The sequence below is a fragment of the Rhopilema esculentum genome, chromosome 5, assembly GCF_057945365.1.
Source record: "Rhopilema esculentum isolate cy_ngs chromosome 5, ASM5794536v1, whole genome shotgun sequence".
In the NCBI taxonomy this organism is placed as follows: Eukaryota; Metazoa; Cnidaria; class Scyphozoa; order Rhizostomeae; family Rhizostomatidae; genus Rhopilema; species Rhopilema esculentum.
In genome coordinates this window covers 10605894-10629561 of record NC_142819.1, presented here as the reverse complement: position 1 = coordinate 10629561, position 23668 = coordinate 10605894, and the positions used below count along the sequence as shown (strand labels likewise).

The 23668-nt window shown below is 36.3% G+C and overlaps 3 protein-coding genes across 4 annotated transcripts; 1 reads left to right on the top strand and 2 right to left on the bottom strand.

Annotated features, from left to right (window-relative positions):
• Nucleotides 1-289: 289 nt before the first annotated feature.
• Nucleotides 290-6189, bottom strand: LOC135689721 (uncharacterized). The gene is made up of 7 exons (XM_065207047.2): nt 5813-6189; nt 4425-4502; nt 3463-3531; nt 2838-2949; nt 2018-2118; nt 1734-1821; nt 290-1191 (listed from the first exon to the last, which is right to left on the bottom strand). Exons 1-7 carry the CDS (start codon nt 6149-6151, stop codon nt 1112-1114), a joined length of 867 nt encoding a protein of 288 aa, XP_065063119.2. The 5' UTR covers nt 6152-6189; the 3' UTR covers nt 290-1111.
• Nucleotides 6181-14489, top strand: LOC135689724 (mRNA turnover protein 4 homolog). Its single transcript, XM_065207049.2, has 9 exons — nt 6181-6320; nt 10555-10613; nt 11762-11865; nt 12542-12632; nt 12828-12886; nt 12992-13068; nt 13332-13412; nt 13746-13822; nt 14287-14489. The coding sequence occupies exons 1-9, from the start codon at nt 6293-6295 to the stop codon at nt 14410-14412; spliced, it is 702 nt and encodes a 233-aa protein (XP_065063121.2). The 5' UTR covers nt 6181-6292; the 3' UTR covers nt 14413-14489.
• A 130-nt stretch (nt 14490-14619) lies between these two features.
• LOC135689717 (uncharacterized) lies at nt 14620-22847 on the bottom strand. Of its 2 annotated transcripts, none has more exons than XM_065207039.2 (2): nt 21265-22847; nt 14620-20155 (listed from the first exon to the last, which is right to left on the bottom strand). In XM_065207039.2, exon 2 carries the CDS (start codon nt 20070-20072, stop codon nt 14862-14864), a length of 5211 nt encoding a protein of 1736 aa, XP_065063111.2. In that variant the 5' UTR covers nt 20073-20155; nt 21265-22847; the 3' UTR covers nt 14620-14861. The 2 variants fall into 2 exon arrangements, with proteins under 2 accessions (XP_065063111.2, XP_065063110.2); XM_065207038.2 differs by having other exon boundaries at nt 21437-22847.
• Nucleotides 22848-23668: the final 821 nt, after the last annotated feature.

The window sequence follows — 23668 nt, the reverse complement described above, 5'->3', positions numbered from 1 at the left end:
AGCATTATACCGATACTCGGTCCTGCTCAGTATCGATGTAGATGTAGATGAACTATAAACTTAGTTTTCGCAAAAAGGTTGCATTTATTTTATATTCTACAGCTTAGACAAGCCTCATTCACTTTTTAGCCATGCTTCTCCTTCGCAGAGGATAAACAGGAATTCTCCTCATTCAACCCCAATTTTACCCACAAAACAAGCAGCAAATCCCCGTTTACTATCACATTTCAGCATCCCCAGATGATAAAGAACTCGAAACCGGTAATCAAAATTCCCCACCCCAAAGTGGTATTGCCCGCCACTTCCATCGGGTCTATAAACAGGGAATTACAAAATGTATTTTTGCTGTCGATCCTCTCGGGGCATTTTAATGCAAAACAAAAACTTTTTCAAAATCTTTTGCTATGGGAAATAAATCGATACGCTTAAAAATTAAAAACTTCTATTGTAAGTGATATATATGTTTCCTAGATTAGAATTTCGATCATTATTCTGACACACAAAAAGCTTTAGTAAGCCTTGACATTTTTGCTTTTTCGATGTCATATCAAAATTCTGCATCAATAAAGAACTTTTTACAAGTTATCAATTATACCAAATCAAAGACACTTTGTTTTTAAAGATGCATCCCAAGTGGAATGTCCCCAATTTCCTAAACACTAATTGGCATAAGTTTGACGCAATTTGCAGTACGCCATTACTAGAAAATAGTTAATAATATGTATTCATTTTTCATTTGTCTGTATAATCATTCGATTTCTTTGTTTGAAAGTAAGGATTTGCCGTGTTTTGATACATTCAGATTCATGACATATTCTGGTCACATTAAAATTTCGTAAATCTACCAAGACATCAGGTCTACAACAAGAAACAAACAAAAATTTAATTGGGAACATAATTAATTCATCGCACTCATAAAATCTTTTCTTAATGCACCAAGTTCCTATCTGTTTCACTCAACCTACTACATTTTCGCAAATCATTTGTCCGATGGATTCTTCTAGATGTAGTGGTGGTTGTGCATCGGCTGTAGTAAGCTGGGCGACACTGCCTCTAAACTCATGGTCAGCGCTACCGTTAACTTTCGCCAACGTTCACTTTTACAATTAACTCATAAGAAAATTTCCTCCTTGTTTAATAGCAATCCAGGACCGTATTGCGATGATATTACCAGCTTCTTGAAGAACTGATCTGAAGGAAGAAGGGAAGAGTCTTTTAAAACTGGATGCTAATTATTCTGCAAAAAATAAGGAGAAAAGAAATCCCGAAAACCTAAAACAAGGGAAGAGGACAAGAAATACAGAGGAAAGACACTTCTTAAAAATTCTTAAGGAATTTGTACTTGTTTTTTGTTTTGTTTTTGTTTTAGCATTTTATTTGTGCTTTTATTTGTATTCACATTTAAACTTATATTTGTATTTATACTTGTAAGCATTCGAAGGTAGGTTTAAGGACACCGAGAAGCTATATTCATCGGACAGTGCCCTGTTCCTTCCTCTCGATATGACCATATTTGCGATTCATGCGTCTAGAATTTTAGAGAGCTAGCAACCCTCCTCACTCTTACTGAAAGTTTTCTCATACCAGTCGAACGAATCACACACCTTTGGATCTGTAATCTGCGAACCTAGTCACAAAGACATTCTCACAGGGAGAAAATCGTTTAACGAAGACAAACCAAAATATATTGATGATCAAAACCAAGGTAACTTCAAGATAATATCAAGACAAACCTTGCTTTAGTGATTGTGGCATGTGAGACTCGATTGTAGATATAAAAGCACGCATGTTCTCTCGTATTTCGTTGTCTGAAAAGCTCAGCTACAAACAAAAGAGGCAAAATGATGAAATAAAAAGGAAAGCAGTAAATTAATCAAAAAAGTCAAACTCGGACAAGAGAAATGAGCCAAAGATCATTAGAAATATATAGGATGCCCATTAATAGCCTTGTTAAATGATGTACCTTGGTAAATGTTATAATGCAAATGAACTTGAGGGTAAAAACAAATTTACTTACGAGAGCAATATCTGAGTTAACGTGTCCTTGCCTGGTCGTTTTATACGAATGACCTCGTCTGTACTGTGCCACGGCCGAACTAACGTCATTCGTAGCAGTACCTCGAAGAGAATTGATGCTACATCATTTATCATTATTTTGATTCGTAGGCTAATTAAATCAAAGATGGAAGTTGCAAATTGCTAGATTCAAACTTTTGTTAAAGTTTGAGGGAATTATCTATTATCAACTCAAACATCCTCCATTCTTTGGGTCAATGCTTCAATAGGGCACCAGAATAAAAAAAACTTGATTGAGCTTTAAAAAAATTGCAATAAAATTCGCAAAAAATGGCCAACTCTAAGGAGATAATTCAGAGTTCATGAGGCGATTCGTTGTTCCTTTTAAAATAAAATGGTTTTACTTTACCATGTTTTCAGTCTTTTTCATGTTCTTTATTAATAGCAGTTCTTTTTTTATTGGTAGCTTTTTATGCAAGTGGATAATCTCTAGGGCCTTGTCAAACAATAGCTATTTAAAAGATAACACTTTTAAACCTCTAAATCTATGTTTTTAATGACTTTAGTGAAGGAGAAAGAAACCTCTTATAGCCAGTTGAAGTTGCTTACATCATGGAAATCATATAAAAGAAGTTAGGCTAGTTTTTGTCTTCAAGCAAAGATTTCCTGTTTGGTCTTACAAAGACCCTCTTCAGGTAGCCTACAAAGACTGAAATGAGCGAACATTGTATGACTGACACACATCAGATATCAATGCTAAAAGTTTGAGAACATTGATTTTCTTCACAGAACTTCAACTATATGACAGATATGCATCTTACCTCTTCTTGTATTCGGCATTTTGTCTTTTAAAATCTTTGGCATATGTGACAGGTTTGGTAAAAAATCTAAGCTGCTAAGACAATAATCAAACTCCAGTTCACCACCTTCAACCTTATAGAGAAAAAAGGCAAGCTAAATTCATATAATCTTTCTTTTCAATTCCAATATTATCAGCATAATAGAAATGCAGAAAAAAATTGTCCCAGCTGGTATGTTATCAAAGAACAAAAAAGACAAGTTCCATTAAAACAATTTTATCATAAATCAAACAATTTGTTGCAAAATAGCTTCTTGTGAGAAAAGTTTCAATGAAGTGGACTAATGCATCTTGCTTAAATAAACACTGCAATTTTTGTTTTATCAAACAAACATTAATACCTTATTACTTGAAGTCTTGTTAGATTTTTTTCAAGTGTTGCAGAGTTTTGCAACAACAAGCTAATAAACTACTTTATCAATTTTAGAACTTTTTTCTGTCCTTTTCTGACAGTTGGATAATCTCTGGATCGATTGCCAACTTGAAAATACATCTAATTTTTTTTATGTTACTGATAACAGTTTTGCTAAAATACTTGGCACAAAAAGGAACTTCAGACTTATAAAAGAAAACAAGCCTTGACAAACCTGAACTATCAGCTCTTTACCACCAACAAAATCTGCTCCAGCTTCTTTGGCATGGACAGCAACCTCATCCTAATTTTAATGATAAATGCCTCAATTAAAATCAATATGGGCTATTCAGGAAATTATTCATATTTTACATGAAAATGCCAGATGTTGTTCATGACAGCAAATTGAAACATAATTGGTTTGAATTCAACTAGCCATGCCAAACTGCCTTCTGCGACATCATACCAATCACTACTTTGACTCAAGTGACAACAAGATAAGTCATTACAGTCTCAGCTTTTAAAGGCAGTATGTCCCCTACTGTTCTCAGAATATCTTTTCATGGCCATAATATTCATTTGTTTAATGGACAAATAACCAATCGGAATGAAGAACCACAATAACATACTTCTCCCGAGCCAGTTGCTGTGAGATTTGTTTTAGTGTCAAATGTCTAAGTCAGTTTCAATGATATAAAGATTATGCAATTGTTTGTTGTGTTCACCAACAATTACTATAGTGAGATACTGAAAGGGCAAAGGAAGACCCCTTTTTAAGGCGAGGCTTTCAAGTTAAATTTAGTCAATCACAGAGGGGATAGACTACCCTTCAACACAATATCTTTTAAAAAATGACTCGATTAGCTGAGAACAGCTCAAAAGTTTTTGTTTATTTACTTGTACAAAACAAGTGAACACTTTCCTGAATTCTGATATGGAATAAAAACATTATTTCAAGAAGGCTCCTAATCATTTTGCAAAACTGTAATGACACATTTGAGTTAAATAAACTGAAGGCTATTAATAAGTCAACAACTGAAGCACCCTTCTGATGAGCTCTAAAAAGAAAAAACACAATGCGCTTATTTATCTTAATGGGAAAATCTGTTCTTCATTAAAAAACACCAAAATGGCAGAACCTCTTCTAAAAAGATCCCAAGAGTCACTCAAACCCCAATTCCAACACAAACAACTCACCTCTGCAAAAACAAGAATTTTCTTTGCCTTGAAAGGTTTTGGTAGCAACATAGATCCCCTGATAGCATCAGTTCTTATCTAAGGAGAGATAGTTTAGCTTTTAGCATTTTGTCTTCATGTAGTCTATTGGTGGTGAATTTTTACTTGTCAACACTGACATTCTAAAGGTAATCATTAAAGAAAACCTGTAACAAATGGGCACTAAGGGATCAATTTTTTTCACCTGATTTAGACCTGGAAACTAGACAGATTGTGTGTTAAAGTTTATTTATGTACTGTTCATGCATTCAACTACACTTAGAGAACAAAAGTATTGCACGGGTTTGACAAATCAGCAATGGTGACCAGGTTGCAAACAACAAGGTGATCAAAATTCAAACCACTTTGGTGAAACCATAGAAAGTGTCATAAAAGTTATAAGATGACTTTTTAGTTGGAATATATTGAAAAGTTTATCAAGGTTTGATGCTGAAAATAGTAAATGCAAGAATATTCTTGATTTTTTCTTATTTCTAAACAAAGTTGACATTTGCAAAATCATGAAAATTAAGCCATGATGATTCAAGTACCTGTGAAACATTTGCAATAAAAAAGTTCATCTTTGCCCCAGTTTTTGGTAACTTATTACACTAAACTCAGGGGTACTTACTTTTTCTTGGATGCCCACCCTTTGAAGCAAAATAAATGTCATATCTTTCGCATATGGTACATCTAATTCAAATGGTTTTTTTACTTGAAACTATTCAGCTAAAGCTAACCTCTCCTAAACCTCAGAAAAGAATTTGCAGGTTTTAGCAAATGCCAAAAATATTCTACTTTCAGTCAATTTGAATCCGGCTTGCAGTTTGCACCACAAAAACACTTACAACTTGTAACACACATAGCCAAAAGCATAAATGATTCCCAACCATGACTCTCAGGGGATAGTAAACCCTATGCTAAAGCTTTACCAAGGCAACTATGAATGTATGCTAATCATATCGTGTTGTCTCACCGCGAGGCTTAAAAATGCTATACTTTGCACTCTGGCATGGAGTCTAGACTTGAAAGCAAAACACTACCAAATGAGATATCTGGTACACTAGAGGCTCTTAACAAAAACACTGCTCTGGAAAAAAGACAAGATTTTAATCACTGGGCAGGAAAAAAGTGTGCTTTGCATTTAATATATGTCTGTGTATGTGGCCTACTATACAAGCTCAGATGCGTGACCAAAAAATCTATTTACTTAGACAAATGGTACAGCAGTAGCGGTTCAGGCCCAATCATTGAAAAATACATAACCCTCTACAATTCGCATTGTGCTTATCCTCTAATGCTGCATTGCATTGTAAGGTGGATAAAATCTATGCTCTGTTATTGCTTGCGTATAACATTCTTCAAATCACCTTTTTCTCGTTCATGTTGAGCCTCAAGTTCAACCTGACAGTTTCTTCAAAAAATGCATATGCTCGCAATGCGTCCAGTGCATCTTTAAATGTATGTGATGGCGGGTCTTGATCATATAGAAAGTAAACATCGTCTCGTGGTTTTACAACTGCTTTCTTCCATGGCAATTCTTTCATTTTTGGCTTCTGTTCTTTTTTTGGTTTCGTTCTAAATGTAGCAATTAGCTTATCGCGTACTGGCGTGCACATAAAAGTCCTCATAGTTACTAGAGTAGGCAAGTCCATGATTCGATTGGCCGGAGCCAGTTTTCTCCATGATCTCCATGTTCTAGCAGCCATTTTTGAGATACCATCTTCCTAACCTCGCTCTCGATTCCAAGAAGAGGCAAACCAAACAGGGAGGTCCATACACGAGCCATCACACGAGGACTCTCGAAAGCAGTTTGTTCAGAAGTTACAGAGTTTTATATTTTTGCCATCATGCCGAAATCAAAGCGAAACAAAATTGGTAAGTTATTGGACGAGTCGGAGGCCCTGTGATGTAATTGTTGTTTTGGTAGATTTTTAGAATAGAATTCTGTCGTATTCGAAAAAGCTGAAACGTTTTTATTTAGTCGATCTTAGTTTCTAAACTTAGCTTTTTAGCATCAATTGGACTGAAACACCTAAGTTTAACATTAATTAAATTGTGTGCCTGTTTTTCATTTCGAAACTTCACAGCAATTATTCCTCCAGTTTGGGAAAATCTCCCTTTTTGTTTGTTTCAACAGTCTTCAGTCTTCATTCAAACATCCCCTGTTTTGACCAAAGTTTTCCTCTTGTGTAAAGTGGACCTGCTTTTTCAACGAAAAACTGACAACAAGCTAGAAGGTGCACTTTTGGCTATGATTTTTTAGATATTCTGTCATGTTGTTCCACTGAAAATCAGATCCACATTCCACAATGCCATCTATCTTGATGTGACTTTCCAAAAACCTTTTCAAAACAGTCTCATGATTTCTTGATAAAATTATTGGCAACCTTGATCAGGGGTGCCTACCCTGGAGGGGCTGCAGGGGCCGCTGCTTCTCCTGCCCTCTTCCAGGAGGGGCAAAGGGGGCAAGCAGTGTCCTTAAATATGTTGTGTTTATTGTTTTTTTCTTTTTCATTCTCAATGATTCTGCAATCATAGAGTAGTGAGACTAAGTGGACAATCAATTTTTGAGAACCAGCCCATTTATAATTGCCATGACTCCTGTAAGACCATACATTTTGAATAATGATAAGGCCATTTGATACCCAATTTCATGTATAATTTTCTCAACACTATGCCTATGCGTAGAGCTTTTGATTGCAAAAAACCCAATTGTATGGGTGGCACAGATGTATGCAAATATGTTATTTTGTATCACTCGTCCTCACAAGTACATGATTATGGTAGTGAAAAAATGCTACTTTTTGCCCTTAGCACGAACACTGCCCCTCCTGCCTTAATCTTGTGCAGTAACACAAGATAACTTTTCCAGTAACACTTATCTGTAGCTGTTTTACACACTTGTTTATAAGAAAAACCTTTTTTTAGCAGAGCCTGAATGTTCTCAAATTTTCTTTTTTGAGCCTAAGATTATTTTTAAATTATTAAATTAGAAAGTGACACAAGATGTAATCCAGTTGTGTTGAAGTGTTAATGACTGCCAGATACATCTATTTCAAGACACATTGCATGAAACTAGCATTTGTTTTGCTTTCCAAAGAACTCAAGATACAAATGAAAAAATTTATTCTTTATGAATATTTATTCTTTAATTTCAGAGATTACCTAAAAATATGATTACCTGAACTAGACCTCTTCCTTGGCATTTCTTTACTATGAATGAATATTTGACACTGGATGCTTTACTTGTTGCTAGGCTGCAAGTGACATGTGTCTTAGTTAAGAAATGTACACGGTTCCTTAGACACTTCAGGTCTTGCCCGGAAAGGCGCTCGATCGAGCGCGCGCGCCTAGAGCGCACCCAAAAAAAGCCTTGGAGAGCGATTTATAGAGCCCCTCAAAACGTAAAAACAATATTAACGCGGAGCAAAATAAATTTTTGGAATTTATTAAATCAACTTGATCAAGCATAAACAATCTTCCCAACAGACCGCAATATTATGATTTGCGTAAGATTACCCCTTGAGAAAAAATTCAGCAAATTCAACGTTGGGTTTTCGATGTCATTTTGAATCTGAAAACCCTCTAATAACCATCAAGGATACAGGCCATCAAGCGTAAGCGTATTCTCCGGCAGATTTATTTGATTTACGAGCAAGCGTTTATCTTCTATTGAAGTATATATTATTTTCTATTTTTTCGATAACTTAAAATCGCCTGTGCAAATCAGCGATCACGTTTCCGTCCAAATTATCGCATTGCTTTTCATTTTTCATTTGCTTTTGCGAGTAGTAGATGTTCTAGCGTTTCTTATAGAATGGATAACATGAAAAAAGGAACAAAGTTAAATGTTCGACTTAAAGCCATGCGTTTTGATGAAGCAATATGTGAAGCTAAACATAACAGTAGTGATACTGACACTGATAAAAGCTCATCGAATGATGGCAAGTTACATATCTAGAAAATCTGAACAATTTTGCGACTTTGTTTTATTATATTTCTATATTTATATTAACATAGTGTTTGTTGCATATTTTGTTATTTCGTATTATGGTGCTTTGTGGTATCACCGCTGAATTTCATATTTAACATTCTTCCGAAGCTTTCGATTTGAAGCTCTCGATCTCCTAAAGCTCTCGAAGGATGCTCTCAAGGACATTTACTTAGAGGTGCGAAATAGAGCGCCTAGAGTTTCTAAGGGGCTCTTTTTATGGAGCACCCTCATTTTACTTAGAGCAAGGCCTGACACTTGCACGATTTCATAATTCAACCAATTTAGTATTATATTCATTAACTTTAAGGTATCATACTCTTTGAAATTGAGGACACTTCAAAAAAGACACAGTTTGAAATCCCCCCTATTTTGAAATACTTGCCTCATTAAGACGACAGAGGCATTGATGTGCTATAATTGCATAATGTTGAACACTTGTCCTGAATCACCCAGTACGTATTCAAGTTTCTTCTTGATATAAAAGCTTTTTGAAATGCAGTGTTGATCCACCTCAGTGCTATAAACTACAACTTAGATCTCAGAAATCATAATTTTAAATTATGCTTAAAAATTATTAGAAATTGTGCAGCTGCCCTTTCTGCTAAGGTAGAAATGCCCTAGGATTGATACGGTGTGTAGCCACTACATTAAAATGCTTTCACACATTATTTCTTTCATGTGTGCGGTTCACACTCTTAACATATCTGGCTATTTCAGACCACACTTACACTGTCCCATTAAAAAATGAAACCATGACGGTTCAAAAGTGGAACCATGATGGTACAAAATTTGTTCACTTTTGTAGCAGGGTCAAAAACTATTTCGTATAGCAGAGCAAAATTGTCTCATTTACAGAGTGCTAGCGTAAACGAAAGGGCGAATGGCAAACATTTTGTCTCGGTTCCAAACTTGCACAGATCGGTGTAAACAGGGTATCGAGTTCAGGAGTGTCGTGGCCAATGAATTCCAGAGGGGCCAGGGAGAAAAAATTTCCGACAAAATTTCTTCGATTTATTTTAATCAAATAGAAGCATTAAGTATAATGAGGAAGGGGGAGCAGAAAAATTTGTTACTTGTGCCTTAACTGGAAAAATATTTCAAATGCACTTCTTCTTCAATATCTTGTCTCTGCTTGATCACAACCCTATAGATTGGTAGATTAGAACATTTATAATCTTAATGCTTAAGGTCTCTGAAAATTTTCGCAGCCTCCGTCCTTAACAATAATTTTTCTGAAAATCCGTCAAATTTTGATAACCAGGGGGCCACAGTCCCTCCCCGTGGTAACGACGCCCCTGCTCAAGTTGCTAATAGAGAGGGTATGAAACCTCAAAAGCAGCTGAAATTACAGTTCAACTGTGCTTTTATTTCAGAAACATCTTTGTCAGAAGATTTGTTATTTCCCCAGCATTTAAAATAAAAATAATAATTAAAGCTCTTATAAGATTTAAATTTCTCGCCTCTTCTATGAATTTTCTTTTCTATGCCACTGGATCGATAATAACTTTGATCATCGGAAGATGCGGGTCTATTTGTCCCCTGCCTGCCGCAATGAAAAAATGAAAAAAGCCCATCTTCCTTTGAGCAATTTTATCAATATTTACCACAATCATGGCAAAAAGGGAAGGAAAAAGTTTAGAATACCACACTACTTGATGACTGCAAAGTTTCCCAGGGAATTTGAACAAAGCAAAGCAATTAGTCTCACTTTAGGAAGACAAAATAGGCACTGAAAAGAGTTAGCCAATGTTGCTCGGCTTATGAAAAACAAAATTTCCAATATTTTGTTGAAGAAAACAATTTTATTAAGGTCAAAAAAATTCATGCGTGCGATGAATCGCTTGCATTATTGGCGCCATGTGTGTGCCAATGTGTATGCGTGCGATCGCATGCATCAAACGACAAAGACTGCTACTAGGTATTGCAGGTTGTTGTCTATATATATCTTAGACAAAACTTAAATCCTAAACAACAGAGCAATAATTAATCTTGGATATCAGCTGGGCTAGTATTGGAATGGGGTAATTTCCATTGAGAGTAAAAATAGATTGTGAAGTGACAAACATGGTATAATCACATATTTATTTTGATCCAGCATTCTGTTTTCTTCTTTAGTTACCTTGTCAAAGACAACTAGTAAAGGAATGGAGCTGAAAAAGGAGCTTGTTGATAAGGTAATGTGGAATATTTTTTGCCATCTTTCTGTAAATGATAGTCAAAGTAGGAGCTCAAGCTGTAAATCTAAACTGATCTAAAAGACCTGAGGCAAATGTAAAAGGGGTTTGTCAAAGAAAGGCACAAGCCTTATGTTCTTTCTTCGGGTCTTGGTTCTTCTTTGTGAAAATCTTTTGTATTGTCCTTTTTGAAAAAAACAGAGGTCTGTCCCTCTTTCCTCTGCTGAATTTTCATTAGTAAAAGCTATGAGCAAGAGTGGTGGCCTAAGGGCTCAAGGGGCTGACAAAGAACCTTGTTGAAAACGTAATGTGAATATTTTCCAAGTGACTGCCAAAGCAAGACATTAAGCCCTTAATCTCTATTAGCACCACCATCAGAAGGAAATCTCTCTATGCTTGTTCAAACATCAGTGATTAGTGAATTTGTATTGGTTTTTTTCTTTTCTTACTTGGCTATGTAAATGTGACAAGTAATTTTATGGTAATACCAGTCTTTACTTGGGAATGCAACCCTAATAAAGTAATAAAGATTGGCAAAATTTTAATTTTATCTTTCCATTCTCAGTTTGGTTATTTTCACAGCTTTATAGAACATAATCGCTTGTACATTGTATGTATTCCACACTTGATAGAAATATCATAGCTGCTCTCAAACCTGTATGCTGACTCTTAATGATGGTGCCTAAATTGACTAAAAATAGTTGCAAACAATTTGTTCATCAGAAAGTTGTTTTTTGAATTTTTTTATGCTAGTTTTAATCGTCAAAACCTGCAAGCTAAGCATCTCTGCAACACTTCTTAGGTAAAAAGGCTTTCATAAATATGCCAGTTAAGTCCACTCTGATTCTTTAATCTTGCAATGAAAGATTTAGTAAAATGTTTTTTATTGTTCAATTGGAACTTCTTTATTTACATTATATAGGATTGTTTCTCACCTTCTTGCGATACTCTTACCTATCATTTCATAAATACCCTGGTTTTTGCCAAAACTAATTGGTAACTGGGCTACAGTATTATTGATAAAAATATTTTGATAGTAAATTTTCCAAAATGCAGAATTTATCATTGAATTTTATTTTCTAGTGCTATTTATTCTAACTTAGATAATTTTCTTACATTGATATACCTACTTCCTGGTTGTTTTTTAGGTCAAAACTTCAGTGGATGAGTTTGCATACATATACATTTTCTCAGTAGAAAACATGAGAAATAGCAAGATAAAAGATATACGCAATGAGTGGCGGAGCAGCAGGTGAGGCACAGCAACCAAAGTTTTTTTCTTGCATTTTGCATGCAACATTAGATGCAACAAAATTTTATTTGATTGCTCCAACCAAACATTCTATAACATTTGATTCTAAAGCCAAAAATATTGTTCTGTCACTCATGTAAATGATCAATTGCATTTAAATCATTTTAGAAATGGGAGTGCCCTCTTGATCATTACATCTAATAAGATAACTCCTATTCAATGAATCCCCCACAACATCTTACATAATTGTTATTTGTTGCCTGTTATTATAAGTATGCAGGCCTGTCAAGAGCCTGCTCTGGCCTGGCCCTGGCATTATAAAAGACATATCCCTTTGTCCAAGAGTAGTGGGGCAAGGGAAGAACTTTTTTGGGGGCTCTCTTGACAGTACTATAACTTATGTTATGTATTTAAGTGACATTGCATGTAATGTAGTTGTAATAAGTAGTAATTGTATAACTGATTCTCCAAATGATACTCATCGCTGGCAAGGTGGGGAGGGATGAGAAATGTAACATATACCTGAAATACATATAGCTTAAACAGGTCTTTGTGCTAGGCACAAGTAAAGTTTGGTTTCTTTCACTTAACATATGCCTAATTGAAACAAGACCTCAAATTGTGGTTAAGGAAAGACTTAAACCCTGTAAAAGTGATATCTCTCTTTGAAACATAGGTTTTTCTTTGGTAAAAACAAAGTAATGGCGGTTGCACTTGGAAGGTCGCATGAAGATGAATATAGAGAAAATTTACATGAAGTCAGTAAGGTAAAGTGAATTTGGCTTTCTAATGAGACACAAATTATCTTTATTGTATGGTGGACCAAAGTCACCGTGTATTGTCATGTGACATTTACTAACACCGTAAATGATATGTTTTGTGGATTAATTCGTAGACAGTACTGATTACAAAGTAATGCCAGCATTGTTTATCATGTTCAGAAATTTTTTTGCATTTTCTAGAGACTAAAGGGAAATGTTGGTCTGCTGTTTACTAATAAATCAAGAGAGGAAGTCTTGAGGTATGTTTTGAACAAATACTGTATTATATATCAATGCCATGCGACCGGCTGTGAATTACTGTCCATATATGTTCAGATTTATTAGCAACTGCCTTTGAATTTTAGGTGGTTTGAGAAATACAGAGATTTAGACTACTCAAGAACTGGTAATATTGCAACAAAAGACATTGCTCTTCCTGAAGGTAGGTCAAACAAAGTTGTATCTTGAAATGCGGGATGGCATACAGTATGCCAGAGCCTCAGCACTGCTTTGCGGTGCAGTTCTTGGTGATATTGCTTGAAGAGACTGTCGAGTCTCTAAGACTCATGCATGGTTTTTTAAGTTTTGGTAGATGTAAAACTATATAAAACCCTAATCAAAAGTTCGATTTATTATACAAACATTATGAAAACAATGTATCATACTGTGGTTATATCAAAGTTGGACATTTTGGTCATTTTACAGGTCCATTAGACCCAGAGGATTTCAGCTTTTCAATGGAACCACAACTACGTCAGCTAGGGTTGCCAACTGAATTACGAAAAGGTATGAATCAAAAATTTCTGCATCAAGAATTTGCAAAGGCTGCTTGCCATAAAATTAATTTGTGTTTTGGAGAACAAATTGCGATAATTCTTGATACACGTTATTGTTTAAATGATAGGGACTTAATTGAATACTTGTAACTAATTGTAATTTGGCGTCTGTAAAAAGTCAACCTGGAATATTGTTTTTGTCCTGTTGATATCTAACAAATGCGCATTTTTATTAACATGTGCCTACCCTTCGTAAGATGCATTTTGAGGATATTCTGCCTCTGTCAATCTTGTGCTGTCTGTTGTTCTTTGTCCGTTTTCGATATTTGCTTTTGATCCTTAGGTATCATTCACCTCACTGAAGAATACAAAGTCTGTAAGGAAGGCGATACGCTGACTCCTGAGCAGTGCAGAATTCTGGTGAGTCACAACAAAACACCGTGTTGTTGTTTGCAGTCTATACATATTTATTAAAATTGTGACGTACTCAGGAAAGGTGGTATTCAGTATAGTCCTTCGTACTATGATCCTATGCCTGTTTCTCTACTATTCACGTATGCGCCTGAACCTCAAGCTTAAGGTTAGACAGACATATGATAAAGGTTAGTGATTTTTATTGCCGCTTAAACATGCACGAACTTTATTTTTCAAATCGAATGTTAGGTATTTGAGGACTACGCTTGAAAATGTGTTGCCTCTCAATGCAGCAAAGAGCTTCATGACTGCTGTTTCGATTTCAATTCACCCACACCAATTGTTTCAACTATTTCTTGGTGCTGCTCTTATCTGGTCCATTCAGTTAATCTACCCACTATTTATATATTCCTTTTTCATCAGATAAGTTTCGTTTGTGCTATCTAAGTAAAAATTGTCATTTTTTACAGAAATTGTTCAACCATCCACTGTCAGAATTTCGCGTCAAGCTTACTCACGTTTGGTCATCAAATGGGGTTTTTGAAGAACTTGAAAACGGAGACGTAGATGCAGAGGTAGATACTACAATTGAGTAAATCAAATTGATAGTTTTGATTTGTAAAAAATACATTAAGTATTATTATTTTTAAATACTACCTTGGTCCATGCCTAATTACCTTTGTAATGCTCTTTTCTCCGATCATAAATGATTTCAAATTGAAATTGTTTAAAATTTTTTATCCGATACTTCATCGTCAGAGGGTCGGTTAGTCCCAAACGAATTTCTTTTTCTATTAACATAAATTGCCATATTTTGATAAGTTGGTTCCTTTTTCGTGAACCTTTTAATCTCTGACTATACTGATAATGCAACTGAAAGGGTTACCATATAAATAAAAGTTTTCAGTTATCCTTAGAAATGCCCTCTTCGCTATTTGCTCCATTAGAGTAAAAAACTGAAATTTTTGTAGCAAAAAATTTGAATCTTTTTATCCCTGAATATCTAGATCAGTAATAAGCATACGAGAATCATAACCTAGATATTCTAAATCAAATCAACGGGCTTCTTCTGTGTGCCATATTTCCCTATTGTGTCCCTCAACCAATCAAGTTCATGTTTTTGAATCAGCGCTTCCTGTTTAGCAAGTCGAAGTTCTTCAGTAAGCCTGCCATTGTCTTTTGCCACTTTCTCTTTTTTCTCGGAAAGCAAATCCACCTCAGAATTCAGCAGTTTCAACCTCTCGTGCATCTTACCTTTATCTTTCTTAGTTGACTCTAATTCTCTCTTCAAATCGTGAATTTCATCAGATCTTTTACTTTCAAACATACCCCTGTATGCCTCACCGTCGGCCACTGCTTTACTCTTAAATTTAGAGAATTGGTGCTTAAAATCTTCGATATTCCTGTGCAGGTGACCGACTCTTTTCTTCCAATTTTCTGCATCAATCATTTCGTCCCGTTTTCTTATATCTGTTTCTTCCAAGGGCATAAGCAACTGTGTCAAAATCTCTTCCCTTCGTTTCTTCTCTTCTTCTGCCATATACACAGCATCTTCGATTCTGTTCTCTAATACTCTTACAGTTTCTGACATTTCTTTCAATTTCAACCTGTAATCTGCCTCTTTGACCACCGCTTCTTTTTCTTTCTCTCTGCTTTCCACCAATCTTCTTTTCAGTTCTTCAACATACTTATCAAATTCTTTATCTTTTTCTTGTTTGGTCTTTTTCAACTTGTCTACCTCGTCTTTCATATTCTTCATCTGTAATTTGATATTATCTTTCGCCATCTTCTCTGCAGTTTTCTGCAAAATTGCTTCATCTCTCTCCTTTGTCAGCCGCATAACTGCAGTTTGTTTCTCTCTCCCAATCTTAAAAAGGTCAGACTTTAGTTCCTCGATTTTCTTTTTATCCTCGATTTCATTCTCCTTTTTCCGTAGCCTCTTTTCCAGATCACTTGCCTTTGCCTTCTCTAGCATTAAATCATCATCTTTCTGCGTCAGCTCCTGCTTTACTTCCTTCAAGGAATCTTCCAGCTCTTTTAATTTCAACTTATCGTTGTCCATTAACGCTTTTAGATTGATTTTCTCATCTTCAACAATTGCCAGCTGTTGACGAACATTTCTCAATGTTCCCTCCAAATACTCGACCAGTTCCTCAACAGCCTGGCCATCTTGAGCAATTTTATCATTCAATTCTTCCACCTGCCGCTCCTTCATTCCCAATGTTTCGTTTCCTCTCATCAGTTCTTTCTTCATTTTTCTTAAACTATCCAAAAGATAGCCATTTTCATCCTGCATATGTTTCATTATCTTCTCATCATTTCTTATTCTTTCTACAATATCTTCCTTGTCGTTTTTCAGAGTTGCTGCATCATGCTCCTTGTCCAGTATCTCTTTCTTCAAATTAGAGCATTCTTTGTTGAGAGCTTCGAGCTCATTTTGCTGTGCCAACAGTCTGCTTTGTAGTCCTGCTTGCCTCGTCGCATGTGCATTTTCAAGCAGCAAAACAGCATCGTTTATCTTTTTTAGATCATTGTCTTTATCCAACAGTGCTGCTTGGAAATCACGTAATATGGTCTTGGCTTGTGTTAGTTCGTTTGTTAACTTTCCAAATTCCTCCTTCATTTGATTCCCATTCTTCTGGAATTTCATTTCACGCTCTTTATAGCCTTCCACCTGGTTACGCAGTGATTGAATGTATTCCTGACATAATTCTTGCTTCCCTTTAACTTCTATCAGCTCAGAGTCGTGCCTCGATTTCAAACGTTCCATTGAAGATCTAAGACTCTTAATCATATTGCTTTGTTCTTCATTGCTTCTCGTAACATCCTTTATTTTTTCACGTAGCTTATCTATTTCCTCGTTCTTAAGAGATATGTTTTCTAGCAGGTCGCTGTTTTTAGAACGATGTGTTTTAAGTTGTTCTTCTTTCTCAGACAACCTTCTCTCTAGATGTGACTTCTCGTCTTTCTTTTTCTCCAAGTCATCTTTCATCTTTGAAAGTTCCTGTTTCAATTTGTCTACCTTTTCGTTTAGCTCCGAAATTTCGTTTTCTTTTTCGATCCCCCTGCTTTTTAAAATTTTGATACCATCTTCTTTTTTGCCTACATCTTCCTGTACTATTTTGATCTTATCAGTAATTTCTTTATTTTCTTTTTGCAATTTTGCTATTGCTTTCCTTAAATCGTCCTTTTCTTTCCAAGAATTCTCCAAAGACTTTTGAAGGCCTTTAAATTCGTTTTGACTCACGTTGAGCTGTTTCTTCAAAATCTCTTCATCTAATTTCATCTTTTCATTGATATTAAAGAGTTGTTTATAATCCTCCTCGAAATCTTGTATTTCACCTTCCAGATTTTTAACTTTTTCTTCTTCTTTTTTCAACCGTTCGTCTTTACTTTCAAGAAGTTTGTTTGCTTCTAATATCATGCTTTCATTTTCGATTACTTCTTGCTTTGTCATTTCAAGCTCTTCTTTTAATTCATTTCTCTCCTTTTTTAAAGTCGTCTGTGACTCCTTCAGTCTTGAAACCTTTCCTTCCTCCGTTTTAATTTTATCAAACAATTTTTTTCTCTCTAAATCTAATGTTTCGTTCAACAGCTTCAAAGATTTAAGCTCCATCTCAAAAGCATTAAGTGCTTCATTATCCTCCTCTGCTTTTTCTTTCAAGCGTTTTCGTTCATCCTTGGCTTCTGTTAATGCTGCATTCAATCGATCTTTTTCTTTATCATCTTCATTTATTTGTCCTTGCATGGCTTCTAATTCCTTGTCCTTTTGTATCAATTCTTCCTTAGCCTTGCGTATTTCTTCTCTTCCTTCCGCCTTTTCTTTCTGTTCTTTTATCAGCTCTTCATTTCTGAGATTCAGCTTCCTTTGCAGTTCTTCATTATTGCGTAATGAATCTTCAACCTCTGATTTAGTTTCAGCTACGTCCCTCCTTAGAGTCTCTTCAGACTTCTTCAGCACTTTGTTCAATTCGCTCAATTCATTTATAGCACTGTTCGCTTTGTTTAAATCCTCCTTAAGTTTTTCCAAAAGCCCTTCAAGCTGGTCATTCCTTTCTGTCACGCTCCGACATTTTAACTTAGTTGCTGATAATTCATTTTCTAATATGTTTTTGTTTCTCTGTAGCTGTGAATTCTGATATTCCGCATCTTCAAGCCTTGGTCTCAATAGCTCTGCTGCCGTCAAATCCTCCTGCGTTCTCTTTAGCCGATGCTTGAGGTCATCCATTTCCTTCAGTGCCATGTTGAATTCGCCTTTCGTACTCTCCAGTTCCTCATCCTGTATTGCTTGCTTCTTTTGAAATTCTTCAACAATTTCTTTTTCATTCTTAAGAACAGCTTTTAACTCGTTATTATTCTTAATGCTCTTCTCATATTCCATCTTAATTAACTCGATATCCTTTTCTGCGATCTTTTTAGCCTTTTCCATTTCCTGTAACATTGTTCGAAAAACAGACGAGTTCTCTTTTTCTTCTTCCAAATCTTTTTCTAAAACCAGCAACTTCGATTCCGCTACGTCCGCTCGCTGTGTTTCTTTTTTCGATGTTTGACGAAAATCATTGGCCTTTGTTTCCATATCTCTGGCTTTTTCCTGCTCTTCCTCAAGGCTGTTTTCTAGCTCCTTTACTTTTTTCATCGATTCATTAGCCCTATCATCCAGCCGCTTTATTTCTTCTTGGTTGCCAGCATCTTTTCTTTTCATGGCAATCAGCTCCTTCTCAATGTCATCCTTTTGCTCAATTTCCTCTCGCAAATGATTTTTTGCTTTCCAAAGTTGATTTTCTACCTCATCGCGATCAATCTTTGCCTTAAGAAGGTCTTCCTTAATAGCCTGCAAGTGCTCATCCAGCACGAGTACAATATCTTCCAATCCATCATGCTTGGTTTTCTCCTCAGGCATTGATGTTACCCATTCTTTAACTTTGTTTAATAACCCATCTCGCTCCTTCATTACGCCTGCCTTTGCTTCGCTGGTTGACTTCAACTCTTCTCGCAAAATGTCAATCATTTTTTTGTTTTCAGCTTCTTGGTCTTCTAGCTCCTTTATTCTGTTAGAAAATAAACGGGTCACATGATTTCCTTCGTTGACATCACTGTCAATCAAAACACCCGGTTTTTCTGCGGTTAATGAAATTCTTCTAATTTGCTCCAAGTTTCCGGGTGCACTGGACTTTCCACTGCTATGCCCGGGCTGGTTTCTCACTGGATCTCGGAGCAATCCTTCAGGCTTTTCATGTTTCCGGCTTCTGTCCTTCCCATCTTTATACTGTTCATAGATGTCATATTTAGTGTATGGCTCGATTGCTTTGTTTTCATCTGACTCGTTTTCTGAAACTTGCCTCCCTGTTCTGTACGTTTTCGCATCACGTTTGTCATTTACCTCATTTGAACCAGCATCCAGTCCTTCAACTCTTTTCCCTCTTTTTCTTGATTTGTAGTCCTTTATGTCATGTAAGCATTTCCTAAGTTCCTCTATATGATAAAGCAATTCCCCCTTTTCATTTTCTTGTGCTCCTTTATTTTGCAAGGTTACAGTTGCTTCTATTTCCAGCCGACGAGGGTTATAATTTTTATCTCCATTCCTCTGTTCGACCTTTTTGGCTGCGTCTTCTCCAACTTGGAACAGTATTGGCTCATACTGTTTTATAATATCGTATAGTGTATCGCGCTCAGTTCTCAATTGCTCAAGACGAAAGTTCAGCATCTTCTCATCAAAATGCTTGTCTTTAGCTACTTGCCTGAAAGCTCTTTCTGACGCAAAAATGTCATCCTCGGCTCTCTTAACTTTATCATTCAATTCTCGGTTGCGATTTCCTTTTTCGTTTAAACCTTGATTTTCCTTCCCTGTGATTCCTTTATCCGAACTTAAAATACTGCTTCCTCTGTACCCTCTTCTTCCATCGAACTCCAGCTCCCCTCTCAAATGCAAAGTTCCGTTTTTTCGCGCTCCCCTTGCAAATCCATTTAGTTCCGTGTCTATGTCTTCCATGCGACGAATCTTTCGGTAAACATCATCGATAACGTCTTCGATTTCGTCTGATGTTACGACATCACTGCTTTCTGTAGAGCGTGGAGATACGATGAGCGATCCTATTTTGCGGACTGCTGAATCCTGATTCTTTACGCAATTTTCCAAGCCGAGATTTCGAGCCCTGAGGCTGTCCAGCTGACGCTTGAGTTCGGCGATCTTTTTATCTTTCTCGGACAAAAGGACAACAGCCTCCCTAGTGTCGGTAGAAGATCCGCCTCTCAGCATCGTTGCATCTTTTGTATCCCTGTTTGGTGAAGGGATTCGCAGTGTTTTCACAACACACGTGCACTTTCTTTCATTCAGTCAAGCTGAAAACACACAAAGAAACAAAATTAGTTAAAGCCAAAAGATTATAAGAATTGCAGAATGATTTAAGAAATATTTAATGTCAATAAAAATTGAAAAATAGAACTATACCAAGATGCTGCTTTTCAAAGACAGTACTAGGACAAGTATTTTCGCGAAATTGATTTTCAGCATAACCTATAGGCTGGTACCAAATGCGAAAGTGTTAATCAGTAGTGTTTACTTTCAATTCGATATTTTTACACAATTTGATGCACTTAAAAACCTTTCCGTGACAATCTTGACGGCTGACCAGAGCACTTCAGACCCCTGGTATCTACTCAATATTTTCTCACTGCGCCTGTGAATTCAAATCAGTACTAGGCTTCCATTTAAGACTGGTTAACCACAGAGCCAATTTCAATTAGAAAGGCTAATGAGGAGCCTCCATCTGGGGTTTCTTTACCCGTTTATCATTGGGATGTTTTAGTGGGCTAATGAATGAACGGCCATGAGTCACATAATTATTATTAGCAGGTGCCTTGTTTTTAGCTTGTCTTATCATATTTATATCAACAGGTTGTCTGCTATTGATAAAAAGGTACTTGTTCCAATTGCCTCGAACCTCTTTGGCAAAGGTGCAAGAGGCAACCAAATGAAAGCAAATACTGTTTTGATACTCAAGAGCTCTTCACTCGCAATTTCAACTTGAATCAAGCGACGTCTAGTACACGTTCAGTCCCATTCTAATCATACATCTTGAACTATTCGTCTAATGCCTAAACCTGTTCATTTCTCACACTGGGGTCAATTTTTATTGAGTAGGGAAATCCTTTTATCTTAGAGCCACGAACTGTATTTGTAAAAATGAAGTACCGCTGTTCAGCTATACTCTTGTAAGATACGAAATCCAGGACTCAAGTTAGCAAGTTAGCATGCTCAAATATTCTATATAAGCCTAAAAACAATCATAGTGAATTTCGAGTGTGATTCTGCTTTGTTGGAAAATGCAAGTTGCAGAACATCTCAGGGCATCTGTTTAGTGGCATTATCTATCTAAATCCTCATCCGTATGATACTTAAATTGATGTGATTCGAAACAGACGGTCCTTCTGGATTTCCTTATACTTACGGCATGAGTTCTCAACTTTCTCATTGCATAGGTCATAGGACACCTCTGTGCATCTCAGTCGCAACTGGGCGGCACTTTGTTTAAACGGATGTAGTTGATAGCCAAAGGTAGTATCGAATTCTTAAAACATTTTTTCTTGTAACTGGCTAAAAAGTAATCCAGACCAACTCACCTCTCACGTCCGTAGACAGCACTGTTTTCCACCATCAATGCGTGTTTACAGCGCCAGCAAATACCTTGCAAGACCTGTTCCCAAGCATCGTGTAGTAGCTCGGCTCTATGTGCTTCCTAGTGGCGTCTTTCATTGACAAAAAGCTCCGCAGCGAAATGAGCGGTATCTCATCTTAGGAATCTGGCCATATGTTAATTGTACCAGAAATAAACCTTTAACAATATCGTGAATAGATGCTATCAGATCGACAAGTGACGCCGTTCGTAGATTGGCAGTCGATCCTATTTGATTAATATTTACACCCGCAGGTCGCATGAAGTACTTTTCTTAAGCAGGTGTCGGCAATTCAGGGCAGCATAGAATTGACACGCAGTCATCCCATTTTGTTCTGCTATAGTGTAGCTAAATAAAACTTCATCGTTCCATCAGTAACCTGAAACTTTGCTTATGACACAAACTTGAATACGATTTATAAAACAACGTTAATCAACCGTAATTCATCAGAAAATGGTCAAAATAGAACCTCTTTAATCTATTTTAGAAGGAAAACAAACAATGAAAAGCATTTTTGATGAAAGAGACTTTACTTCAAAGATGTCGTTGCTTTTTTGAGACCTTTTAATGTTCTACAATAATTCTATGTTGAAGAGTAGATTGTCACGTTATCAAGGCATTCTTGAATACGTCACATTCTCAAAGCAGGCGTGTTTTTTAATTACACAGAAAACAGGTAGGAATCACGAATAAAAGCAAACTGCAGCACGGATCTTCACAAAAAACGATGTTTATTTGTTTACTTTGAGAGAATGGCTAGCACTTAGAATTGAACTAGTGTGATGCAAAATCGAAAAAGTGAAACTTTCATTGTGAAACTTTTACAGACATAACCATTCCATCAGATTATTTTGAGTTGCTATGGTGAAGCTATGCTGAAATTTCATGGAATATCCTTCGAAGAGATGTTAATGTTAAGGAAAAGCCTCCAGCAAAACAAGGGATTCTTCTGTATTCAGATTTTTTCATGCTTCATAGTTTTGAAATGGTTGCAAGACATTTCAGTTACTGAGTTAGTCTATCCATTCTAGTACACGAAATGATGGGCGAAATATTGTAGCTTTGTGTAATATTCTGCAGTTTGTTCTGCAATGATAATTGAGTTACTGAAACTAGATCACATTTTTCATTTTGGCAAGGAAAAAATAAAACCGTTTTGTACCCATAGCAATTTCTATGTTTTCTTTGGAAGCATAAGAGATTTTTAACCTGCCAAAAACTTGATCAGGATAATTTACCCTACTATAATTTTTCAAAAACCGGAGATTCAAAAGTACAATAATACAAAATGAAATAATGCAGAGACACACAGCATTCTACAAAGTCAACTTAAAATTGCAACATTGGCTTGTTTGGCTGTTGTCAAATCCCAAAGCTCCCCCCCCCCCCTTCCCATCACAGCATAGCAATGTGTAGCCCTGCATGGGTACCTAACGTTTGTGACCATGTGGACAAAAAATAAACCGACTTGCAGGGCAATATGCCTACCTGCGTTTTTTGTATTGTGGTTTGTAGCATAGGAGGATATTTAAAAAATGTACTTCCATGGGCTCTGATGGTAAATTCAAGATGTCATAATCTGTGTTAAATGTAGATACCGTATTTCGTCTAAAGAGCGCCGTGGCGTTTATTACAAACCTCAAATTTTGGATGGGGCGTTCAATAGAGGGTGGCGTTTATCAGAGGGCGGCGTTTAATACAAAATGAAAAGTTTTCCAAATCAAAAATGCGATGAAAAAAGGTGAAAACATACTTAAAACAATGTTTTCTTTTCCAGAAAACATGTAATAAAGATCGTGTGAACAATTTTTGACAGTTCACAAAAGATGCCTTCACGTTATGGAAATGTCAAGGAATGTCAATATCCCTGCCTCCGTCAGAGTTCTCTTCTTAATGACATAAAAACTTTCATAGGTTTCGAGTAGTGGTGTGTTTTCTAATGAACGCCGCTTTTCAAGATGTGGCATTCAAAAGAGGGCGGGTTTCTTTCCAAGTAGTTGGCTGAAGGTGCGGTGTTCAATAGAGGGCGGCGTTCAATAGAGGGTGGCGTTTATCAGAGGGTGGCGTTCGTTAGAGGAAAAACGGTAACTTTTGGAAATGTTTTCCCCTTCCAAATTTGATACCAAAAAAATCCAAGAACTGCAATACATATGATACTAACAGACCGGTCTTCAAATC

Excerpts from the sequence above, each read along its gene's own strand:
- LOC135689721 (XM_065207047.2), bottom strand. The coding sequence starts at position 6,151 with ATGGCTGCTAGAACATGGAGATCATGGAGAAAACTGGCTCCGGCCAAT. Across the intron at positions 3,532-4,424 it reads AAATTCTTGTTTTTGCAGAG|GATGAGGTTGCTGTCCATGC; the intron begins GTGAGTTGTTTG and ends CATTAAAATTAG. Across the intron at positions 1,822-2,017 it reads TTAACTCAGATATTGCTCTC|CTGAGCTTTTCAGACAACGA; the intron begins GTAAGTAAATTT and ends TTTTGTTTGTAG.
- LOC135689717 (XM_065207039.2), bottom strand. The coding sequence starts at position 20,072 with ATGCTGAGAGGCGGATCTTCTACCGACACTAGGGAGGCTGTTGTCCTT.
- LOC135689724 (XM_065207049.2), top strand. The coding sequence starts at position 6,293 with ATGCCGAAATCAAAGCGAAACAAAATTG. Across the intron at positions 10,614-11,761 it reads AAAAGGAGCTTGTTGATAAG|GTCAAAACTTCAGTGGATGA; the intron begins GTAATGTGGAAT and ends GTTGTTTTTTAG. Across the intron at positions 13,413-13,745 it reads GCCAACTGAATTACGAAAAG|GTATCATTCACCTCACTGAA; the intron begins GTATGAATCAAA and ends TTTGATCCTTAG.